At 45.3% G+C, this 19440-nt stretch overlaps 1 protein-coding gene across 1 annotated transcript in view; it reads left to right on the top strand.

The window, feature by feature from the left end:
* Nucleotides 1–826: 826 nt before the first annotated feature.
* Dpy19l1 (dpy-19 like C-mannosyltransferase 1) overlaps nt 827–19440 on the top strand; it is a 103442-nt gene continuing 84828 nt past the window's right edge. The window contains exons 1-2 of the mRNA XM_036192159.1: nt 827–1251; nt 19051–19075. Of these exons, the coding sequence (XP_036048052.1) occupies nt 960–1251; nt 19051–19075 (317 nt within the window). The 5' untranslated portion in view covers nt 827–959. The remainder of the gene's footprint in view (nt 1252–19050; nt 19076–19440) is intronic.

The following is a 19440-nucleotide window of genomic DNA, read 5'->3' as shown; positions in this document are numbered from 1 at the left end:
TAGTAAAGTCGTGAGAAAGAGAAGCCACAGACACCTGAAACTCCTGTAATTACAATGGAGAAAACCGGAATCATGTAATTCTCCAAGGCTTTGTGCAAAGAGCGCTGGGGTGGAGGCAAGGAAGATTAACTTTGGGATATATTCGGGCTTCTTCATTTACCCTTACACTTGGCTATGAGAAGATTCGTTTTCAAGTCTTGCATCTTAGCAGTTTCCATCCTTTCTAGTAAGGAAGATAGGACGCAGCAGGGAAAAGTAACATGTTGGTAACCCTGGCTGGCAGTCCCTTTTCGTTTATGCCTTTAGTTGGGGTTCCTAGCTAGGCTTTTCAGTTCACACTCAGCTCCAACCCATCCGACACTATTTCAATACTCGGTCCGGCCCCACGTTCTCCTCGGTGAACCAGAAAGCTTGCTGCTTGGAACAGCGAGGCCACACTTTACTCCGTTAGTTTCACGCACAAGCCTAACGCACAGAACTCGGAAGCTCACGCCCTGAGACCTTCCGTGGCCACCCGGTTCCCTCTACGCGCGATCCAGGGCCACGCAGCACCAGAGCCCGATCGCTTGCCCCCGAGGGCGCACGGCCGCTTCCGGGAGGTCGTCCGCGCCGCTCCCTTGGCCGCCGGTCCCGCCCCGCTCGCGGCCCGCGCGTGCGCGCTTGCCGGCCCGCACGCGCCTGGGCGCGCGCGCTGGAGGGGCGGGGCCGCGGCGCTCGCAGGTTGTCCCCGCCCCCGGCCCGCGGCGTTCCGCTGTCGCCGTGGCAACCCGAGAGCGGCAACGGCGGAGGCGCGCGAGTCCGGCGCCGCCTCCCGGCCGCCCAGCAGTAGGCAGCGGCCGCCCGGCCCGCGCTGTCCCCGCCTCCCGGCCCGCCCTCGCCGGCCGGAGTGAGCGACCGCCAGTCCGCGGATCCCGGCTCCTGTCCGGGCGCGCGCAGCTAGCGGGCGCGACTATGCTAAGATGGTCCTGCAGGCGCGGAGCAAGCACCGGGACGCGGCTTCCAGGCCGCCCCGGCCGGCCCGCGCATCACCGCCGCCAGTGAGCGGGGCATCCGAGGTGGGCGCCGGGGAGCCGGGGCCGGAGCGCGCGCCGCCGTCGCCGGGGCGCAGAGGCGCGGCGGGCAGGAAGGGGCCCCGCGCGGAGACCGCTGCGCCCGCCCCGGACGGCCTCGCGGGCCGCCTGGCGGCCGGGCTGCGCTGGGCGCTGGGCCTGCGGCGCGGGCGCGGCCGGACCTGGAGCACGCTGCTGCTAGGTGAGCCAGTTAGCAGCCCTCTCCGACTTTTCCCGGGACGCTCCTGCCTCCTCCCTGCTCCTCCCGCTCCTTCCGGGGGCCCAGCTCCGCTCACCCTCCGCCCCGCTGTCCGCCCGGGCTTTTAAAAACACGGCCCGGAGATCGTGAGCTGCTGGGCTGGCGGGGCGGGCGGGCTGGTCCGCGCGGAGGAGACCCGGCTAAAGCCCGCGGCGACAGTCCACGCACTCTTCGCCTCTGGCGTGGCCGCTATCTCGGAGGATGGCTTGTTTAGGGATGGGAGCGATTCCTGGAGCTCGAAACACTCAGGTTCCTGTCTTAGAAAGTTGCCAAACTTATAATTAAATTTTAGCGTGCTTTTTTCTTTCTTGGCCACAAACACTGAGGGTGGCACTTTGTGATTCTCTCACTTTCCAGGTTGTGTTGTGTTTTGGATGCTCAAGCTTTACCCTTCCCTGCTGGCGTCTCTCTTCCTTCTGTCCATGCACCAAATGGATGGGTTGTAACTGTCTAAAAGAAATAAAGTTGAAGCATTCACGTGTGGACTGCCTTCTGGGTTCGTTTTCTGATTGACTTTGTCCGATAGGGCAAGTTTATTGAAATTTCGATTAGCAGGCCTAATTTTTTCCAAGTCCCTCATTAAGATCCTTTAATACTTTTGCCACAGTAGGCTTTGCTTATTGAATTATTTAGTTACTGGTGATATTTTGTTACTATCTTTTCACTGTTCCTTAGTTGACATCTAAGTGTTTGGGGGTGCTTCGAGCTTTGGAATTTGGAGTTCGATGGGCCATACAGCAAAATCAGCCGTACTGTGGGGTAGCCTCTACCGCAATCATTTAGTCACTGAAAGCCAGACATGGTTCTGTGTTTGTGGGTTCAAGAAGGCTGGCACTGTTACAAGGATATTTTCTCTTTTTATAGTTGGGCCAGGATTAGGCAAATTCATTATTTTTGTCATGCCTCCCTTCAGTAGCTAGCTTGAGAACCTGGCTGGTGTACAGGTTAAATCCACCTTGGGGAGGCAGCGTGGTACAGTGGATGAGGTGGAAGGCATTCAGAGCTAGTGCACAGAGCTTGAGGTTGGTTTATGCCTTACTTTGAGGGCCTTCCCTGTTACGTGGATAACCCATGCCCTACTTACTCACGGATGTCCTGAGGAGCAAAACTAAAAATTCGGTGGGTGATGCAGGCTTGTGTCTAAATCATTTAGCAGCATCAGTTTCTATTGTAAAAGCAAGTGCATAATCCCGATTTCCATGACAGAATAAATCTCCAGCTTTCATGAATGGCTAGGATAAACAGCAATTGAAGTGAAATAGTGGATGGATTGTTTTTATTTCAGGGAAAGACAATAATAGATTTTTAAGCGATTCTGCTTTTTTCATATTTTACGGTGAGTTTCCTTTGGGTTTTCTTATATTGAATGGCTTATATTTGAATTTAGTAATGCCCTTGCAGAAATACAGTTTTGTGCAATATAGCATTTCTCTTGATTTGCTCTTTTGACATTGTGAAGCATGATGAACCACAGTCTTAGGTTTTCTCTGGACAGAGGTCATCAGGCATGTGGAGTTTGGAGGGACACCAAAGTCTTTGTCCTCTTGCTTGAATGTCTGCCGTGAGGCCTCACAGCACCTGGAGAGAAGGTTCTGGCGAACGATCAGACCTGCTGTGCTTGGTTCAGTTCTGGCCCTGAACGCTCAAGACTACTACTCAAGCAGTAGTGATTCCCTTCTCGCACCACGTTGCCAAAACACCATTCTAGCCATTTCTGTGTCTTCGCAAGCTGCTTCCTTTCCTCTGACTTGACCTTCTCAGAGTGGGTGAACTTTGTACTGCAGTGTGGAACTTTGAAATGGCTCCTTGGTCTTTTGTGTTGAGAGGCATTGCATATCACTTGTTGCTTGAATTAACTTCAGTTGCTCTGCTTTATCAGCTATATAGTGGGCCATGACAAAGTAGCTTGATTCCTGTTTAAGAATAAATATCCTTCACTTGAAACTCCATGATAGTGGCATACGTTAGAACTGGTTAGTTTTTCTTCATGTGTGCTGGGCACTGATAAACCACTTAGCAATGGTGCCCTCTCCACTGTTGAACAGTGGTGACCTTTTAGTAAGAATGTATGCTTTTCTTAAATATGGATGTTACTACTTATTCAGTGGTGACAAAGAAGTCTTGAAATGTTTATTTTTGGGAGTTTCAATCTAGTTGCTTCCAGCTATGGGAGGCAGTGGAGGAGGGAGAACCTTGAAACTATTTTCCAAACTTTCCTGACCACAGTAAATAATATACATTGCTTCTAACATGCTCCCACCTTGGAGAGTGGTACATAGATGTGTCTGCAAAGATTTCCGTGTTCAGGCAGGAACCATTAATAATTTGTTTTCAGAGTCATGAATAGGTTTGAGAAACCTACAAAAGCTGTTAAGCCATTGAGGTACACTGAGCAGTGGGCATGTACTCATTGGTGCCATGTGAGGCTTGGGGAGCCAAGGCTTTGTCGGGAGGTGTGTGTGCTCTCGGCTGTGCCGAGAGAGCCGAGGGCACCCGAGAGGAGCTGCACAGTCTCCCCACACTCCTGCTTGTAGTGCCTTCCACTGTCAGACCTGCTGGAGCAGCTACAGCCTGGGGTCAAGGCAGAGAGGTGAAGAGTGGACACCAACTAGCAAAGGCCAGTTAGTACTGCCTTTTAGTAAGTTTTTCCCCCTTTCCTTTTGTGCTGGTTAATTCCAGCTGTCAATTTGACACTACTTTAGAATTACTTGAGAAGAGAGTGTTAGAAATTATCTGATTGGCCAGTAGAGATTATCTTGACTGTTGACTGATGTAAGAAGACCCAGCCAGTCATGGGCTGTACCGTTCTGTTCCTAGGCAGGTATCTTGAACAGTGCAAGAGTGGAGACAGCTGGTGAGAACAAGCTAGCAAAGATGAATCCATGTGTTTGTTCTCTCTCTGCTCCCGACTATGAGTGTGGTGCTTTCCGTTCTTGAGTAATGGGCTATTGCCTGGGATTTGAAGCCACGTGGACCTCCCCCTCCCCTGTGCTGCTATTTGTCAGGATATTTTATGATAGCAAGAGAACTGAACAAGGACTTTCTTACTGTCTCTTGCCTTTCTTTCCACACCTGCTTCAAACTTGTTGGGTTTCTGAGCCACATACTGAGGTTTTTGTCATTCGTTTGTGCATGTGTAAGATGAGAGAGCTGGATTAGAACAGCGATTCTTTTTTGTTTTGTTTGTTTGTTTGTTTGCTTTTTGTTTTTGTTTTTCGAGACAGGGTTTCTCTGTGTAGCTTTGGTACCTGTCCTGGATCTCTCTCTGTAGACCAGGCTGCCTCAAACTCACAGACATCCGCCTGGTTCTGCCCCCTGAGTGTTGGGATTAAAGGTGTGTGCCACAACCACCCAGTTTAGAACATCGGTTCTTAACCTGAGCTGCACACTGGCAGTATCAGAAAACGTGAAACATCCTGTGAATCACACATTAGACCACTTAATTGTGTGTCTGGGCCTGGGAATATGGCAGTGGGGAAGCACATTGGAGGAAGTGGTTTTTAAATGCTGGGGATTGACTCCAAGGCTTCCTGCATGCCAGGTAAGGCCTGTACAACCACTGAGCTTTCTAGAAGCAGATTGGCAACTCTGGGAAATGGAATTCCTTCATGGCTGCAGCCTATAGAAACTGTAAATGTATACCCCTCCTTTTATTTATTTATTTTCATTTATTTACTTTCTCTCTCTCTCTCTCTCTCTCTCTCTCTCTCTGTGTAGGCACATGTATGTGCTCGAGTGTGTATATGTGCCACAGTGTTTGTATGTTAGAGATAAACTTTCAGGAATCATTTCTTTCCTACTGAGTGGGTGCCTGGGCCAGAACTCAGGTTGTCAGGCCCGGTGGTAGGCACCTTTGCCTCTACTCTGCTCCACCCACTTCCTTGAAATGGTCACACGAACTATCGGTGGCCACAGTTCCTCACAGTTCCTCTCACTCTCTGTCGTGTCTTCAGAACTGGAGTTGTCAGTTGCCACTTCTGAGCCACCTGCGTCCTGGCCGTTATCAAAAGCAGGACGGACGTTGTGGTCATGGGAGAGGGCTCTGGTTTGGGTTGAAATTGGGGAATATTCCTATTGAACATGCATACAAAGTATGCTAGTAGTGCAAGACTGTAATGTAAGATGCCATTTGTAAGTTATTAAAAAGGTAACTGTGGTGGTTTGAGTGTAGATGCCCCCATAGGCTCACATATTTTAATACAGATGTGTGTGTCACTGGGGAGTGGTGCCTCCTGAGAGAGTTAGGAGATGTGGCCTTGTTGGAGGAAGTGTGTCACTGGGGGAGTGGGCTTTGAGGTTTTAAAAACTCTAGCCTGGCCCAATGTCTTTTTCTTCTTGTTGCCTGTGGATCCAGATGTAGAACTCTTAGCTCCCTCTCCAGCACCGCAATGTCTGTGTGCCAGCATGCTTCTGGTCATGCTGATGATGGACTAACCCTCTGAAACTGTACGCCAGTTCCTTTATTAGTTGCTGTGGCCATGATGTCTCTTCACAGCAATGGGACAGTGACTCAGACAGAAGTCATGTCACTCTCTTACACTTCAGACCCTCTTCCTGTGGCAGCTGCAGCGCAGTTGAGCCTCATGATGTTTTGGGGGACTGTTGTGTGCCTTGCAGGGGGATGAACAGAGTCCCAGGTTCTACCTATGAGAACCTAGTAGTAGCACTTCCCCAGTGGTGGCACCAGAATGCTTCCCAAGTACTGGCAAGTGTAAGGGGGAGGCAAACACCCCATTGGAACCGTTATCATCAAGGCATGGTTTATGAGAGCCTGGGACTAGCCAGGGACAGGGAGGAAGGCCGTGAAGGCAGAGAGTTGAGTCTGGGTACTGGGAACTGGAGTGGTCCAGCAAGGGGTGAGGTGGTGGAAGCCGACCTGCATTGGAAGCCTATTCTCCTCCAATGCCTCCCATTATTTCCTTATCTCTAAGATGGGGATGGTAGATGCTTTGGTTAGAGTACAATAGTAAGTGAGATAATACATGTAAAATAGTACATCTGGTTCCTTTATACTCCCCGATTTGAATGCCTGCTGTGCCAGGTGCATCCTGGGAGGAAGACGGACAAGAAACCTGTACTGCCTACCACTGTGGAGTTTGCATTCTGGAAGTAAGAATAAGTGACTAGGTAGTTATGCTTTGTAGTAAGTGCATTGGAGGAAAGGAAAGGGCTTCTGTGTTGGGGAACATGAAGCAAAATGAACAAAGGAAATCCCAAAGCCGGGGAATATCCACTTTAGTAAAGCCAAGAAAGGCTTTGGGAAGGGGCCTTGTAGTTGACCTTTGCCAGAGGGTGGAGAAGCGGTGGCGTCTGTCTCAGAACTGAGCCTGTGAGAATTGTGTGGAGCATGAGAAGATGGGTTCCTGATGCAGCCAAGGGCACGGGGGAGGAAGGAACAGGTCTCACCCTATGAGGGAGGAACGGTGGCCTGTGGACCAGATGTGGAATAGGAGTGAGTTTATTTCTGCTACAGTGGGAAGCCCCTGAGGAGTGCTGAGCAAGACAGGGGCATGTTTACATTTTAGTTCTGAGAAATCTGTGCTTGGAAAATAAAGCAGGCCCTACTCCCAAGGTGGGTCTTGTCCAGGGCCCACAAGGGTTGTTGGCATGAACAGAAGGCATGGCTGTGGAGATGGCAGGAGGGAGTAGATTTCAGATGGATTTTTGTGGTAAAAACTGGTGGACCTTGGGGTGAATTGGCCTTAGTGTGAGGGGATGCGGGGAGGTCTTCCTGGAGGAGACAAGAAGACTGTACAGATGAGGACCAGAGCAGGTTTGATGGAGAAGGGCAAAGATTGTGTCTGAACACACGACTTGTGAGGTGTTTGTGGGGTACCCAGTTTGAAATGTCAGGTTGATGGTAGGACAAAAGAACAGTTGTGAGTGGAATAGAAAATAGTAAGTTTTCAGCAAACAGGTGGTTTTCGGCATCAGGGTAAGTGACTTCCTATTCCACAAATAGCATCTTCCTCTGGGGGAGGGGTCTCTTGCCCTGCCCTGCTTTGTACCCAGTGCTGCAGATGAACACTCATTTAACGGTCTGACCATGGCATTGTAACTATTTTATTTACTAGAAGGGGGATCTGAGGTACATTGGAGCTTAGTAACCTAACTTATGCAAGGTCATCCCTGGGTTTTTTTAAGGTCAGGATTTGAACCCAAGTCCCATGTCTTCTGAGTTCATGTTCTTAGGTGCTATGCAGTGTTTCATCTAGTGAGCCTGTAGCAAGAGGACACATGGAGCCTTGCAGCAGCCAGTTCTAAGAAACTGCAGCAGTTTTCCAGTAACGTGTTTCTCCTGTTGTTCGAATCTTAGATGGTTTCCTCACGCCTTATATACCCTTCTCTGCCCAGCCATATTACCTCCTGGGGTTAAAGGCATGTGTGCCTCCCAAGCAAAGGTGTGAGATCTCAAGTACTGGGGTTAAAGGTGTGTGCTACCACTGCCCGACCTCTATGTCTAATCTAGTGGCTGGCTGGCTGCTGATCCTCAGGCAAGTTTATTAGGGTACACAGTGTATCACCACATTCTCCCTTGTTTCTTTCTTTAGAAGGAAGGAAAAGGGATCTGATAGACAGATACCGGGATGAAGACTGGAGAGCAGGCAGGGTAGTGGGCCTGTGACCATGGAGAAGCTGAAGGGCCAAGCCCAGGGAGTGTTGTCTCCTGTGCTGATCTCAGGCAAGAACTTGGACCCAGCCAAGCAAGCAGCTGTGAACGTGTGCTGTGTTAATTACTGGAATCCCATCAAAGCCAGAGAAAAAGTCAGAAATTTGGGGTTTTGCAACCATTTTCCTTCTTTCTAAACTAGGCTTCTGGTTAATTCTTAAGAATATTTATAATACCTAAATATGCATTATTATTAAAATGGTGCTCTACATAGGAAAGTCTCTGGGAATAAAGCGCTCGTGAGCACAGAAACTGCATACAGTCAGCTTATTCTAGTTCTTGTCAGTATAAGGCTGTGTTATTTACTTGTGATTTATTTTTTTGCTGACAGTAGGACATCAATACTGAAAGTAGATGGAATTTTAATTACACACACACACACACACACACACACACACACACACACACCTTGCTAAAGTCTAGTTATTTAAAGCCTTATCCTGCTAGATTGTATTAATAATCCTTAATGAGTGTAAAGGTGTATTAATGTCTCTTGTAAGTTTAATTAATGACATTTGCATTTCATAGACTACAAAGCTTACTATTTATATATTTGGTTCTAAATCTATATTGGGGGCTCATCTTTTGCCACGAGCTGTAATTTACCATTAGGTCATATCTAAGAAATAATTTGTTACTTTTCTTTAGTCCTTAATTCCATCCCTTACTAGTAATCAAAACTAGTAACAGTTACATCCATTTCAAGATCCACACCTTTAATCCCATGAAGAAATCACTCCTCTGTGGGTGATCTTTTATAATGCAATCAAGAGTCATTTAGTAAGAGTATATTTTTAAAGTAGAATTAATTTTGAGACTACATCAGTATACAACAGTTGTGGAACGTGCTTTAAAAATACTTTTTATTTTCTCAGCAGTATCATGATTGAATGAAAAAAGAACTAGGAGAAGGATGTGGCTACTTCTAAGGGGTTGAGATTTTATTATAGTTGTAAGGGAGAATCCAGGCAGATGCAGAGGCGTCTGGGAGAGTCCAACAGTGGACATGACCAACAGACTAGACCTGGCCATTTGAGAATAGGGAGGAGAGAGAGAGAGAGAGAGAGAGAGAGAGAGAGAGAGAGAGAGAGAGAGAGAGAGAGATGTGTGTGTGTGTGTGTGTGTGTGTGTGTGTGTGTGAGAATCAGGAGCAGTGGCCAAGACGGCAAGAGGCCAAATGGTAAATAAAATAGGGGCTCATAACAAAAATGGCTGGGTTATATAAGGAGAGCAGCTGGGAAAGTGCAGCCCAGCCCCTGGGCTGCAGAGTTCATGGTAGGAGGTGGGATATACCAGCCAGGATTTTATAATAATTCAAATCTGCCCAATTATGTGATTGTCCACCCTCATTCTCACACTTCATAGTAATCATGGCTCTTGCTTTGTTAACATGCTTACACACAGCCTCATTGTGCTCTGCTGTTTTACTAGTTAAATGCTGTTTTTAGAAGACCTTGTTTTTCCATTCTTCACCCATCTTTGATGTCTACAGAAATGTCCTAAGTATGTATAGCTTAATGTTATTGTTGAGGATTTTACCTATGGGGACATCATTCTTGAGTTCCCTGCATGTGCTTTGGGCTTGAAGCTAATTATTTGTCAGTCATGTTGATCAAATTGTAAGGGTTCAGATCTGAAGGCTTACACAACAGTGGAATGCACATCAGTGGGAAGAGGACCTCACATGTCCTGAGTCCTGTTAATTCTTTAGAGAGAATAGAAGTTTCTGTTTCTGCTCATTCTGAGAACCATTCTGGTTCTCTGTACCCTCAGGTCTCTTCATGTGCCCCCATTTTCATTTTGATTTCATAATTAATTTTTTAAAAATGAATAAATTCTGAATTAAAAAATCATAGTTGGTTGTTTGGCAGTGCTATTAAGTAAGATAGTTAATAAGTGTCATGATTTCTGAATCATTTAACTTAAAAGATAAGCTAGATCTTGTGATACCCGGGGACAGTTTGCAATTGGAAGGGGTTTCATTATCGTAACATTAGAGTGGTTTATTGGGAAATAAGCTTGTTAAAAATTACTAAAGATTCACAGTCTTTCTGCTTCCTTCTCCCCTATGATCCATGAGCCTTAGGTGAAGGACTTGTGTTGTAGATGTGTTTCAGTTGGCTCTGGGCACCAGCCACATGGTCACTTGATAATTTGCATTTGATTAGTTGTGATTTTCTGTAATGGTTTCCATCTCTTGCAAGGAAACATTTCTTTTGCCTCTGGGTATAAGGATAACTAGTTAGAATATAGTTAGCAATTATGCTGATATAGTAAGCGATGGTTGTAGGTTCTCTTTCAAGACCCATGACTTTGCTAGCCTTGGGCAATTGCCTAGGTTCTAGTACCAGATGGCTTCGTCTTGTTGAGTGGGGCTGAAGTCCGGTTAGCTGTTGTTTACCACTGAGATGTCTGCGCCACTATTGCACTTGAGTTACTGCTATTGTGCCATGCTGGTCATCGTTTTTGTTCAGAGGCATCGTAGTTGAATAGGACTATTGGTTGCTTTCCTCACTTGGAAGCTTGCCGGGTGCCTTTGATACCATGAAAGCTAGTCCTGACGGAGGAAGCTTTCAGCTCAGAAGCATCTTGGATCCTCCAGGTCTTGAATCAGTCCTTAACATCATATACATAAAAGTAACTTTATGTGGACCTAGAAGGCTGTATTTGTATATTTAGGTGTGTGTGTGTGTGTGTGTGTGTGTGTGTGTGTGTGTGTGTCACACCAGTGCATGTCTTTGTGTCTCTTCCTGTTTTGAAGAGACCTGGGTTCTGCACTTTCCCTACTGATTTACCAGATTTTACAGTTTCCCTCTGTGTGCTCAGAAGCACATTATTTGGTTGTATACTTTATTTATTTATTCTTAAAACAGTAAAATACATTGTGTTTTGCCAATGAGAAGGAAGTTACTGTATGGAAATTATCAGTGCTGGTCCTGTTTGATTTGGAAATATTTGTGTTCACATTGTGTAAGGCTCAGACTTTTTTTTTTTTTTTTTGTTTTTGTTCTTGTTTTTTCGAGACAGGGTTTCTCTGTGTAGCTTTGTGCCTTTCCTGGAACTTGCTTGGTAGGCCAGGCTGGCCTCGAACTCACTGAGATCCGCCTGCCTCTGCCTCCCGAATGCTCGATTAAAGGCATGCGCCACCAACGCCCGGCAAGGCTAAGACACTTAAAGGAAGATGGAATTCACTACCTATAAACATGTTTTGTGTAATCATGACTTGCCTACTCTAGTATTTGTACATAAATTAATATTTGAAGTATGTGCGAGCTGACTGTACGTTTTTTCTGTTTAGAACCCCGGCATGCTGTCCGGGGTGGTGGTGTGTACTTTCTGTGCTCCGTTGTTTCATCTGTTCACTTTTGAACACACCATCTTGTCTTTGACACTGTTGAGATTTCTAAGGCATTTCTCTGTATGTCACTCACTCTGCTGGCTGATGTGCTCAGCGTTTTCGTGTCTGAACCTGGATTCAGGGGAACCTGAGCTCTCTTGCGGGGTTTACTGTGTCCTTGCTACATGAGACCTTGAGTCCTTTGGGGAAATAAAAGCCACAAGTTCTTTAGATGGACTCCTGGATCACTTTTGCTTAATACCGATGAGCAGACATTCGATACTATCATTATAATTAAGAGTGTCTTAAGTTTTTTTCTCAGCTTTTGTCAATTTTCCCTCAATGCTAAATGGATTAGAAGACCAGAATTATCCAAAGTTGCTCCTCAACCTATACCACTGTGACTTCTAGACCTTCCCAGAAGTGGTTTCTTTAAGTCAGACTGAATTTTAAGAGCAGTTTTGCTTCTCATTTTGAGACTTAATGTCTTTATTAGTAAATTGAGCTTGTGCCTTCTTTTCCTATTTAAGATAGAACATTCCTTCTAGTCCCAAAGAAGGAACAAATGAAATGGATCAAACCTATCAAGGCTTTGAAGTTGTGGAACAGGAAGATAAAAATGAAAATAGAAAATAGGCAGAAAATCACTGTTGCATTTCATTTCAGAGAGTGTGAAGTCCCGTGCTAGTGGGAACAGCTGTGGGTCATACATTCAGCACTGTGAGTTGAGATAACCAAACACCTCCCCACCCCATTCTGTATTCTCTGCAGATGGGACCAGCGGCTAAATCAGTGATGTCTTAGAAAACGTCAGTGTTTCTTCTTAGCAAGGGCTTTCTTGGAAGAAGGGAGTTTGAATTTTAACTCTTTTCCTTTCTTATTTCTTACTTGTGGCCACCAAGTTTTAACTGTTTCTCACTCAGAGTTACCTTTTGAATTTGTATTTTTTTGTTCCCAGTTCCTCTTTGTCACTACTCTCCAGGCCTCCGAATCTTACCTGAATGAATGTCACCCTGGTCTTGTCCCTGGATTTGCTATCATAATGACCACTTTCAAAGTGTGGACTATATGAATCACTTGAGGGTTTGTTAATAATGTTTGCCTTGGAGTCCCTTTACCTGTTGAATGGAGATCTTTTCAGAGCTGGGACCAAGAATGCTGCAATGTGGTGATGTGCTCCTCCTGTGGCTGTGCTCCAAGGCCACCTAGCAATGTGGAAGGCTGCCAGGGAATGTCAGTGAGCTGTCTGTGTCTACCTCTAGCTTCTTAAATGTTGATTGTTGGCTGGGAGGCATGGTTATGGCCTAAGATTGAGCATATCCACCTAGCTGCCAGGTAATAATCAGTGCTGGCCTCTGGGACATGTGGAGTACTAAGGGACCTGAGTACTCACACTAAACCTTATAAAGAGCACCCAGCTTTTGTCCCAGGCATTCTGTGACAATCAGCCTTGATCAGACTGTCAAGTTTTGAATGAGAAGTGTCTCCCATAAGCTTATTGTTGAAACACTTCTTCTATTGGTGGCTGCGGGAGATTACATTTTCCTCAGGAGGTGGGTCTAGCTAGAGGAAAATGGGTGGCTGTGGGATGGGCCTTGAGGTTCATAGTTCCCGCAGAGCCAGGTTCCAGTGGGCTTTCTCTACCTCTAGATGGGTCATGTAATTAGCAGTCACTGTCCCAGCTTCCCACTGTGAAGAGCATCACCTCAGACCATAAACAAGCATAAATGTTTCCTTCCTCAGCTTGTTCCTCCATACATTTAATCCCGGTGGTGAGAAAAGGAACTAAACATGTATACAATGGAAATTCGCCTGTAATCCCAGCAGTCGGGAGGCAGAGGCAGGTGTGTCTCTGTGAGTTCAAGGCCAGCCTGGTCTACAGAGTGAGTTCCAGGAAAGGCGCAAAGCTACACAGAGAAACCCAGTCTCGAAAAACAAAAACAAACAAACAAAAACAAAACAAAACAAAACAAAACAGAAATTCCTAGAAATTCAGATGTATGACTCTTGGGCTAGTAATGTAAATAGGACTAGTTAATAAAACTAACTAGTTTTAGTTAGTTATTTAGCTATTTTATTTATTTGTATTGTTTAGTTAATGTAGCTATTTTATTTTCATAAAAATGTCTAGTTTTATTTGGTTCTGTTGGGGATTCAAATGCAATGCCAGGGTTTAGAGAACTGTGAGTCTATGCTGCTGTGTTCTGCTTTCTCAAACACTTATTTGTTTTCTGTGTTAGCTATCTCAGTCCTTCTTACATTGTGATGCATGCAGAGGGTGAGAGCACCATACTGTACGGTGAACTGAATGTACATTCTCCTCAAAGCCCAGGTAGTTCATCCCGAGGTGACTGTCCTAAGGGATTCCAGCTCCTTCCCTTTTGGCCCACCGGTGTGGAAGCTCTGGTTGTTCCACACTCCTGATGTTCTTGGGGTACTACAGAGAGAATGACCCACTGCACATGTAACAAGCGAGACCTCAGTAGATGTTAGTGCATCGCCCTTATTTATTCCCATGCCATCGGTACTGGTGGCGAGGATTCTTTTGTCATGTTGGATCCAAGTCCACATCTAGCTTGATTGTATTTATCTTCTGGCTGTCTACTGTAAGACCACATTGTAAGGTCTCAAACCCGGGACAAATGGCTAACTGAGGTGCCTGTTAACACATCCAAGTGATGCTGGTCCTCAGGCTGCAGCATCACAAGTACCCATTACAGAGTCATCCTGGCTGGCATACCCAGGCCCCTACCCCAAACCTCTCCATCCCTTGAGCTTCACCCAGCTTCTTTGTTTCTTGTATAACCTAGCCATTTTGGCTACTCATCCTCTTGGCTCCTGGTTCCTCACTTGGTCTCTTGGTTCCCATACACTCTCTTGTCCTCCCCCACCCCACTGCCCAGTCTTTTCTCCTAGCCTGGTTCAGTATAGATGCCTTCCAGATGCCTCTGGCTGTTTTCTCTCTCATATCTACAATAAAACCTTCTCCTCAATCATACCTAGGAGACTCATGTCCTCATGTTTCATTCACACACCAAGCAATATGCATGCCTTGACCTTCTTCCCAGGGTCCTCCTTGAATAGCTGTGTTTTAGGAAGTCACTGATGCACCTTCTTCGATTTCTGTCGTTCTTAGTCTTCATTAGTAGGTCTGTTTGAGTGCTTAATGTGTTCACTTGTTCTGAAAACCTAAATCCTATCCCTTGAAAATTTTATCCCCAGGACCAGCTACTTGCTGATTATTTCTCCAGTGTTGTTCTTGGTTTCTTGGATGTGTTCTGCACGTCTACAAGGCTTTTAGACATTTGTTGTCTCTGAAGCATTCAAAGCCTAAAAGTCCTGCTTTCCTTAAATTTGGGTCCTAAGGAGTATGTTTTTATTAGCTTAGGTTTTGTTTTCTAAGTACTATAGCTACAGTAGTGGGAGCACACTGCATATATGTATGTACATGTACACTCACAGGCAGAGGGAGGGGTTTGACTTTGAAGGATAGATACAAATGCCTAGTCATTTAAGCTCTGAGCATTTTAGAAGGTGGTTGCTCAGTACAATCAGAGTGAAGGGTATGTAGTGGGGAATGACTGGGAATAGTCAGGAGTATGTGTTATGGAATATTACTTTGACTATGTAAAGATGTGTTATATTTGTTTATGTTGTGGAATATTACTTTAACTAGGCCAAGGTGTGTTAATTTATTTATGCTATATTTGTTTATCAATATAAAGATGTGTTGCATTTGTTTATGCTTCATTTGCTTAATTATATAAAGATTAAAACACATAATTGGTCTAATAAAAAGCTGAATAGCCAATAGCTAGGCAGTAGAGGGATAGGTGGGGCTGGCCGGCAGAGAGAATAAGGAGGAAAGAAGAGATGGGGAGGGACAGGAGAGGGAGATAGATGCCTGGGGCCAGCCAGTCAGGTAAGAATAGAATCGAGACATAGAGAATGAAAGAAAGGTTAAAAAAACAAACAAACAAACAAAACTTTGAGGCAAAACATAGATGAAGAGAAATAGGTTAATGTAAGTTACAAGAGCTAGCCAGAAATGAGCCTAAGCTAAGGCTGAGTATTTATAACTGATATCAAGTCTCCATGTGATGATTTGAGAGTGGTTGGTGGCCCCAAAGAAAGCCTGCTACCTCTATTCTGTTTGTTCAGTGGTTTAATTATTATGTGGCGAGGGAACTTTTTTTTTTTTTGTGGGGGAGGCTGGGGGTGGGAGGAGGGATGAGGGGGATATTTGATTGGTGTGAAAATGAATGAAAAAATTTTCTTAATAAAAAAAAAAAAGAAAACCTGCTACAAGTATGGGCCCCGTCATGGGAGCCATGTATGGAAGTCATGGGTTTTCAAGGAGTGGGTGAGGTGCTTAGATCTGCACATTTAGAACCTGGCTTCATGCTCCAGGATGTAGTTGGTGTAGAATAGGGAGGCCATTTACAGAAGATTTTAGCCTCCACAGAGAAGTGAAGGCTCGAGAGTAGACCCTTAAACTATAAGGAACGGCTGGTATTAGAAATGGTGAATAAATAACTTGTCACGGTTGGCTCAGAAACCTTGTCTAGATGGTTGTAGGAATGCCTTTAACCTTGTAATGCCAGTTTGTCATTTGAGGACTACTGAGACCAGCATGCCTTCATGAAAATTAACTTCAGGAATAGGCTGTGTTGAAGTGAAATTAGTATACATTTTTTTCATGTGTAAATTGTTACAAGATATGCTCATCAAATGCTCACAAATGGGAAGGAAGGAGCTCTGCTGTGTGGAAGGAGATCCACGCACCTCTGGGGAAAGACTTTTAGGGCTCGGCTTTTAATCTGTAGAGTGAAGATAAATACAGGGTGGTTGTGGAGGTCAGAAGTATGTAGAGGAGATTGGTAATTTTTGCTTTTGGCTTTTGAGACAGGCAGTCTTTGTGTAGCCTGGAATATATGAACTCCCCAGTGGGGCTGAGCATTTAAGAAGGAAGACTTGGCTGCTTCCTTTCTGCTACTGACCACTGTGGACCTGACCTAGGGCATGGCCAGTTGATTCTCTCCCCTACCTGCCTTGACACCTATGTTGTCTCTGGGGGATCATTAGGCCCTAAAGAAATAGCCCTCCCCTGAACTTATTTTTTAATTATATATGCCCTTTATTTCTTACATATTTTTGATTTAGGTAATTCACTATTGATGATACACAGATAATTTTTTGACTTTTTATTGCTTGAGAATTTCATAGCTGTATATAGTGGTGTAATGTTTTGATCAAATTCACCTTCTAGTCCCCCTTTCCATTCTTCTCTGCTCCTCCCCCCATCCAGCTTTTCCTCTCAACTTATGTGCTCTGTTTAAAACCCACTGTCTCCATTCAGCGCTGCGAGTGGGTATACATTGGTGCAGCATAGTCTTTGGAGGATGGGCGGCTTCCCAGGGGCCATAGCCCTGAAGAAAATAGAGTCTTCCACAGCAGGTTTGCTAGTAGCTCCACAGTTAGGGGTGGGACTTTATGAACTCCTCTCTTGGCCATGTTGGGATTTTGACTGACTGAATCTTGTTACCATCTTGTGCATGCAGTTACTACCTCTGAATCCTGTGTGCAGCAGCGTGGCTGCAGACATCTGCTGCCCCTGGCTGTTCCCATGTTTCCTTGGCAATGATCCCTGAGATTTTGAGGAAGGGGATGTATTAGAGACGTCCCATTTAGAGTTGACCCCGCCATAGTCTCTTATTCTCCACATGTTGACCAGTTGTGGGTCCAGGCATCAATCACTATCTGCTGTAAAAGGGAGCTTCCCTGATGAGGGTTGGGAGACATACTAATCTATGGGTATAAAGATAACCTGAGAGGCATTTTATTACTCTGTTCATTTAGCGGAATAATAGTAGTATGTTTTTCCCTAGGGCCTATTACCTGGCTAACCGCAGGTTCTTGGCCCGGTTATTTTCTTATGGATCAAGCTTTAAATCCAATCAAAAAGTGATTGATTACTCCCATAACATTTGTGCCACTCTTTCATTAGTGGCATGTCTTGCCAGGGCAGTAATTATTGTAGCTTGCTTACAGGGTTCACAGCTGGGTAAGACTTGATTTTGTAGCATGCATAGCACCTTCCAGCAGTATGAAAGCTAGCCAGCAGGAAGAAGCTTTCAGGTCAGTCCCGGCTTGGTCTATCCATCCATGCCCTGTGTGTGACTCAGTATGTCATATCCATGCCCTATGTGTGACTCAGTATGTCTTTAATGCTTATGTCTTTCCATTACCAATATAACCAAGAGCAATGCAGTTAACCATAATCTTTTGGGAGCATAAGCTTGGAAAGAGATAACTCATACCTGGCACACGCTGCCAGTCCCCTTCCCGCCAGTCCTTGGACTCTTGAGCTGTGGTTGGAATGAGGAGTTGGCATCGGGCAGGTGAGATGTCACTTTGGCAGGAGCTACTTGGGTGCTGAGAGGATAGAATGTCCAGTGGCTTATTCCTCACACCTGTGGCTGGCCCAGAAAGCTGAGGCAAGCTCAGGGCAGCAGGATCCTGGGTTCCTTGCTCACTGATATGGCAGAAAATCCTGAGGCTTGGCCCTTAGCTGCCTCCACCGAGCTGTTTAATTTTCAGAGAGTAAATGGAGAAAAGATTGCTTATAGGTGTGTGTCTAACAAAAGGTTCAATTTAGCTTCTTTACATCAAGGACAGGATTTGGGTTAGTTCATCCCTCCCATCACACTTAGTTATTCACAGTAATTTCTGACTCATTCGAGCCCCAGCTATGTACTCAGGCTAACAAGTGCTGGAGTACATGCAGGAACTTTGTTCTAAGCTCTCATCTGCAGGGGAGTTAGGCCCTATGGTGCTTAGCTGGAGTCTGGAGGCAAGGAGAAACTTGGTTTTGTTTGTAATGTTTCCCCTCGATCCCTAAGAGTGAAGATACATTGTAACATGGAATCTGGTACAGATTCCTTAGTCATCTGGAGTTAATTTAAGATCCCAGTGTCTGATTGAGCTTGGATGTGGGCAGTAGGGATGCTTCCCGCCAGATGGGGATGGCTTTCAAAACCATCATGGTAGGGAGCGGAGTCCTCTGCAATTGCCTTTCCTTAACCTTCTTTGAATTTTCTTTTTTGAGATTCTTTTAGTGTCCCCCCCCCCAATAAAAACTCGGTTGCTGAAAACACATAAAGGTTCTACTTGTTTAAGTAGAAAAGTGGAGTATCTTTTTGTTAGACCCCTCCTACACACACACACACACACACACACACACACACACACACACAGGAGTGGGCCTTAACTATGAAAATTCATGCACTAAGGTGGTAAAAAGGTCGTGATACTTTGTGTATTTCACTTGTAACCCTGGCCCACCAGTCAGGGTGGCTCTTTGTCCTTAGGCACCCTTACCTGCTGATCCTGTTCCCCTGCAGTCTTTTGTAATAGTTTCCATCCATTGGTTCCTGTACAGTATCTGGCAATAGCAGGGCCTCCCGCACTCCTGAGTGAGTGAAGGAAAACTGTAGCTACAGCCCGAGAGGTGGGTTGGTGTTGTGTTAGCTTCCTCAGCAGGTTCAGTAATCTCTCCGGACTCTAAACCTGCTTGAGTCTTCCCACAGCCCAGACACTGCAAGTTCATCTGGGAGTGTTTGTGTGGGTCCACAGCCACCCCGCCCTGACTCTGCTGGATCTCATTTGAAGTGCTTATCTGTAAGGAGAAGGTATTTATGCTAAAATAGTAATGTAACCTTCTTTCTTCTTTCAGCTTCCTTTGCAGCCCTGTTGCACTGGTAAGATGTTTTTCTTCAATGATATGCATTATGTAAATGTTTGTAACTTACCAAAGCTATAGTCCATGTATTTAAAAGAATAATATCTGTATCACAAGGATGAATGTATCTTATTTATACTATAATACTCCGAAAGATTAATTTAATTGATAAGTCAGCATCAGAATAGTAAAACTTTTATATAAAAATATTCATTATTAAAGAGGCTATATTTGATACTGTAATTTGCTTAACATTAATATTGTGTGCATGTTGAGTGTTAGATTGATGTTTTTAATCTTCTGGATGGAGCGTTGTATGAATTTTGTGAACTAGGCAGTTTCTGAATGGTACCCGATGGCACATTCAGTGTGATCTATATTTTT

This window comes from Onychomys torridus, chromosome 7, assembly GCF_903995425.1.
Source record: "Onychomys torridus chromosome 7, mOncTor1.1, whole genome shotgun sequence".
Classification (NCBI taxonomy): Eukaryota; Metazoa; Chordata; class Mammalia; order Rodentia; family Cricetidae; genus Onychomys; species Onychomys torridus.
Note: the sequence above shows the minus strand (reverse complement) of the source record. Positions and strands in the feature narration are given on the sequence as shown.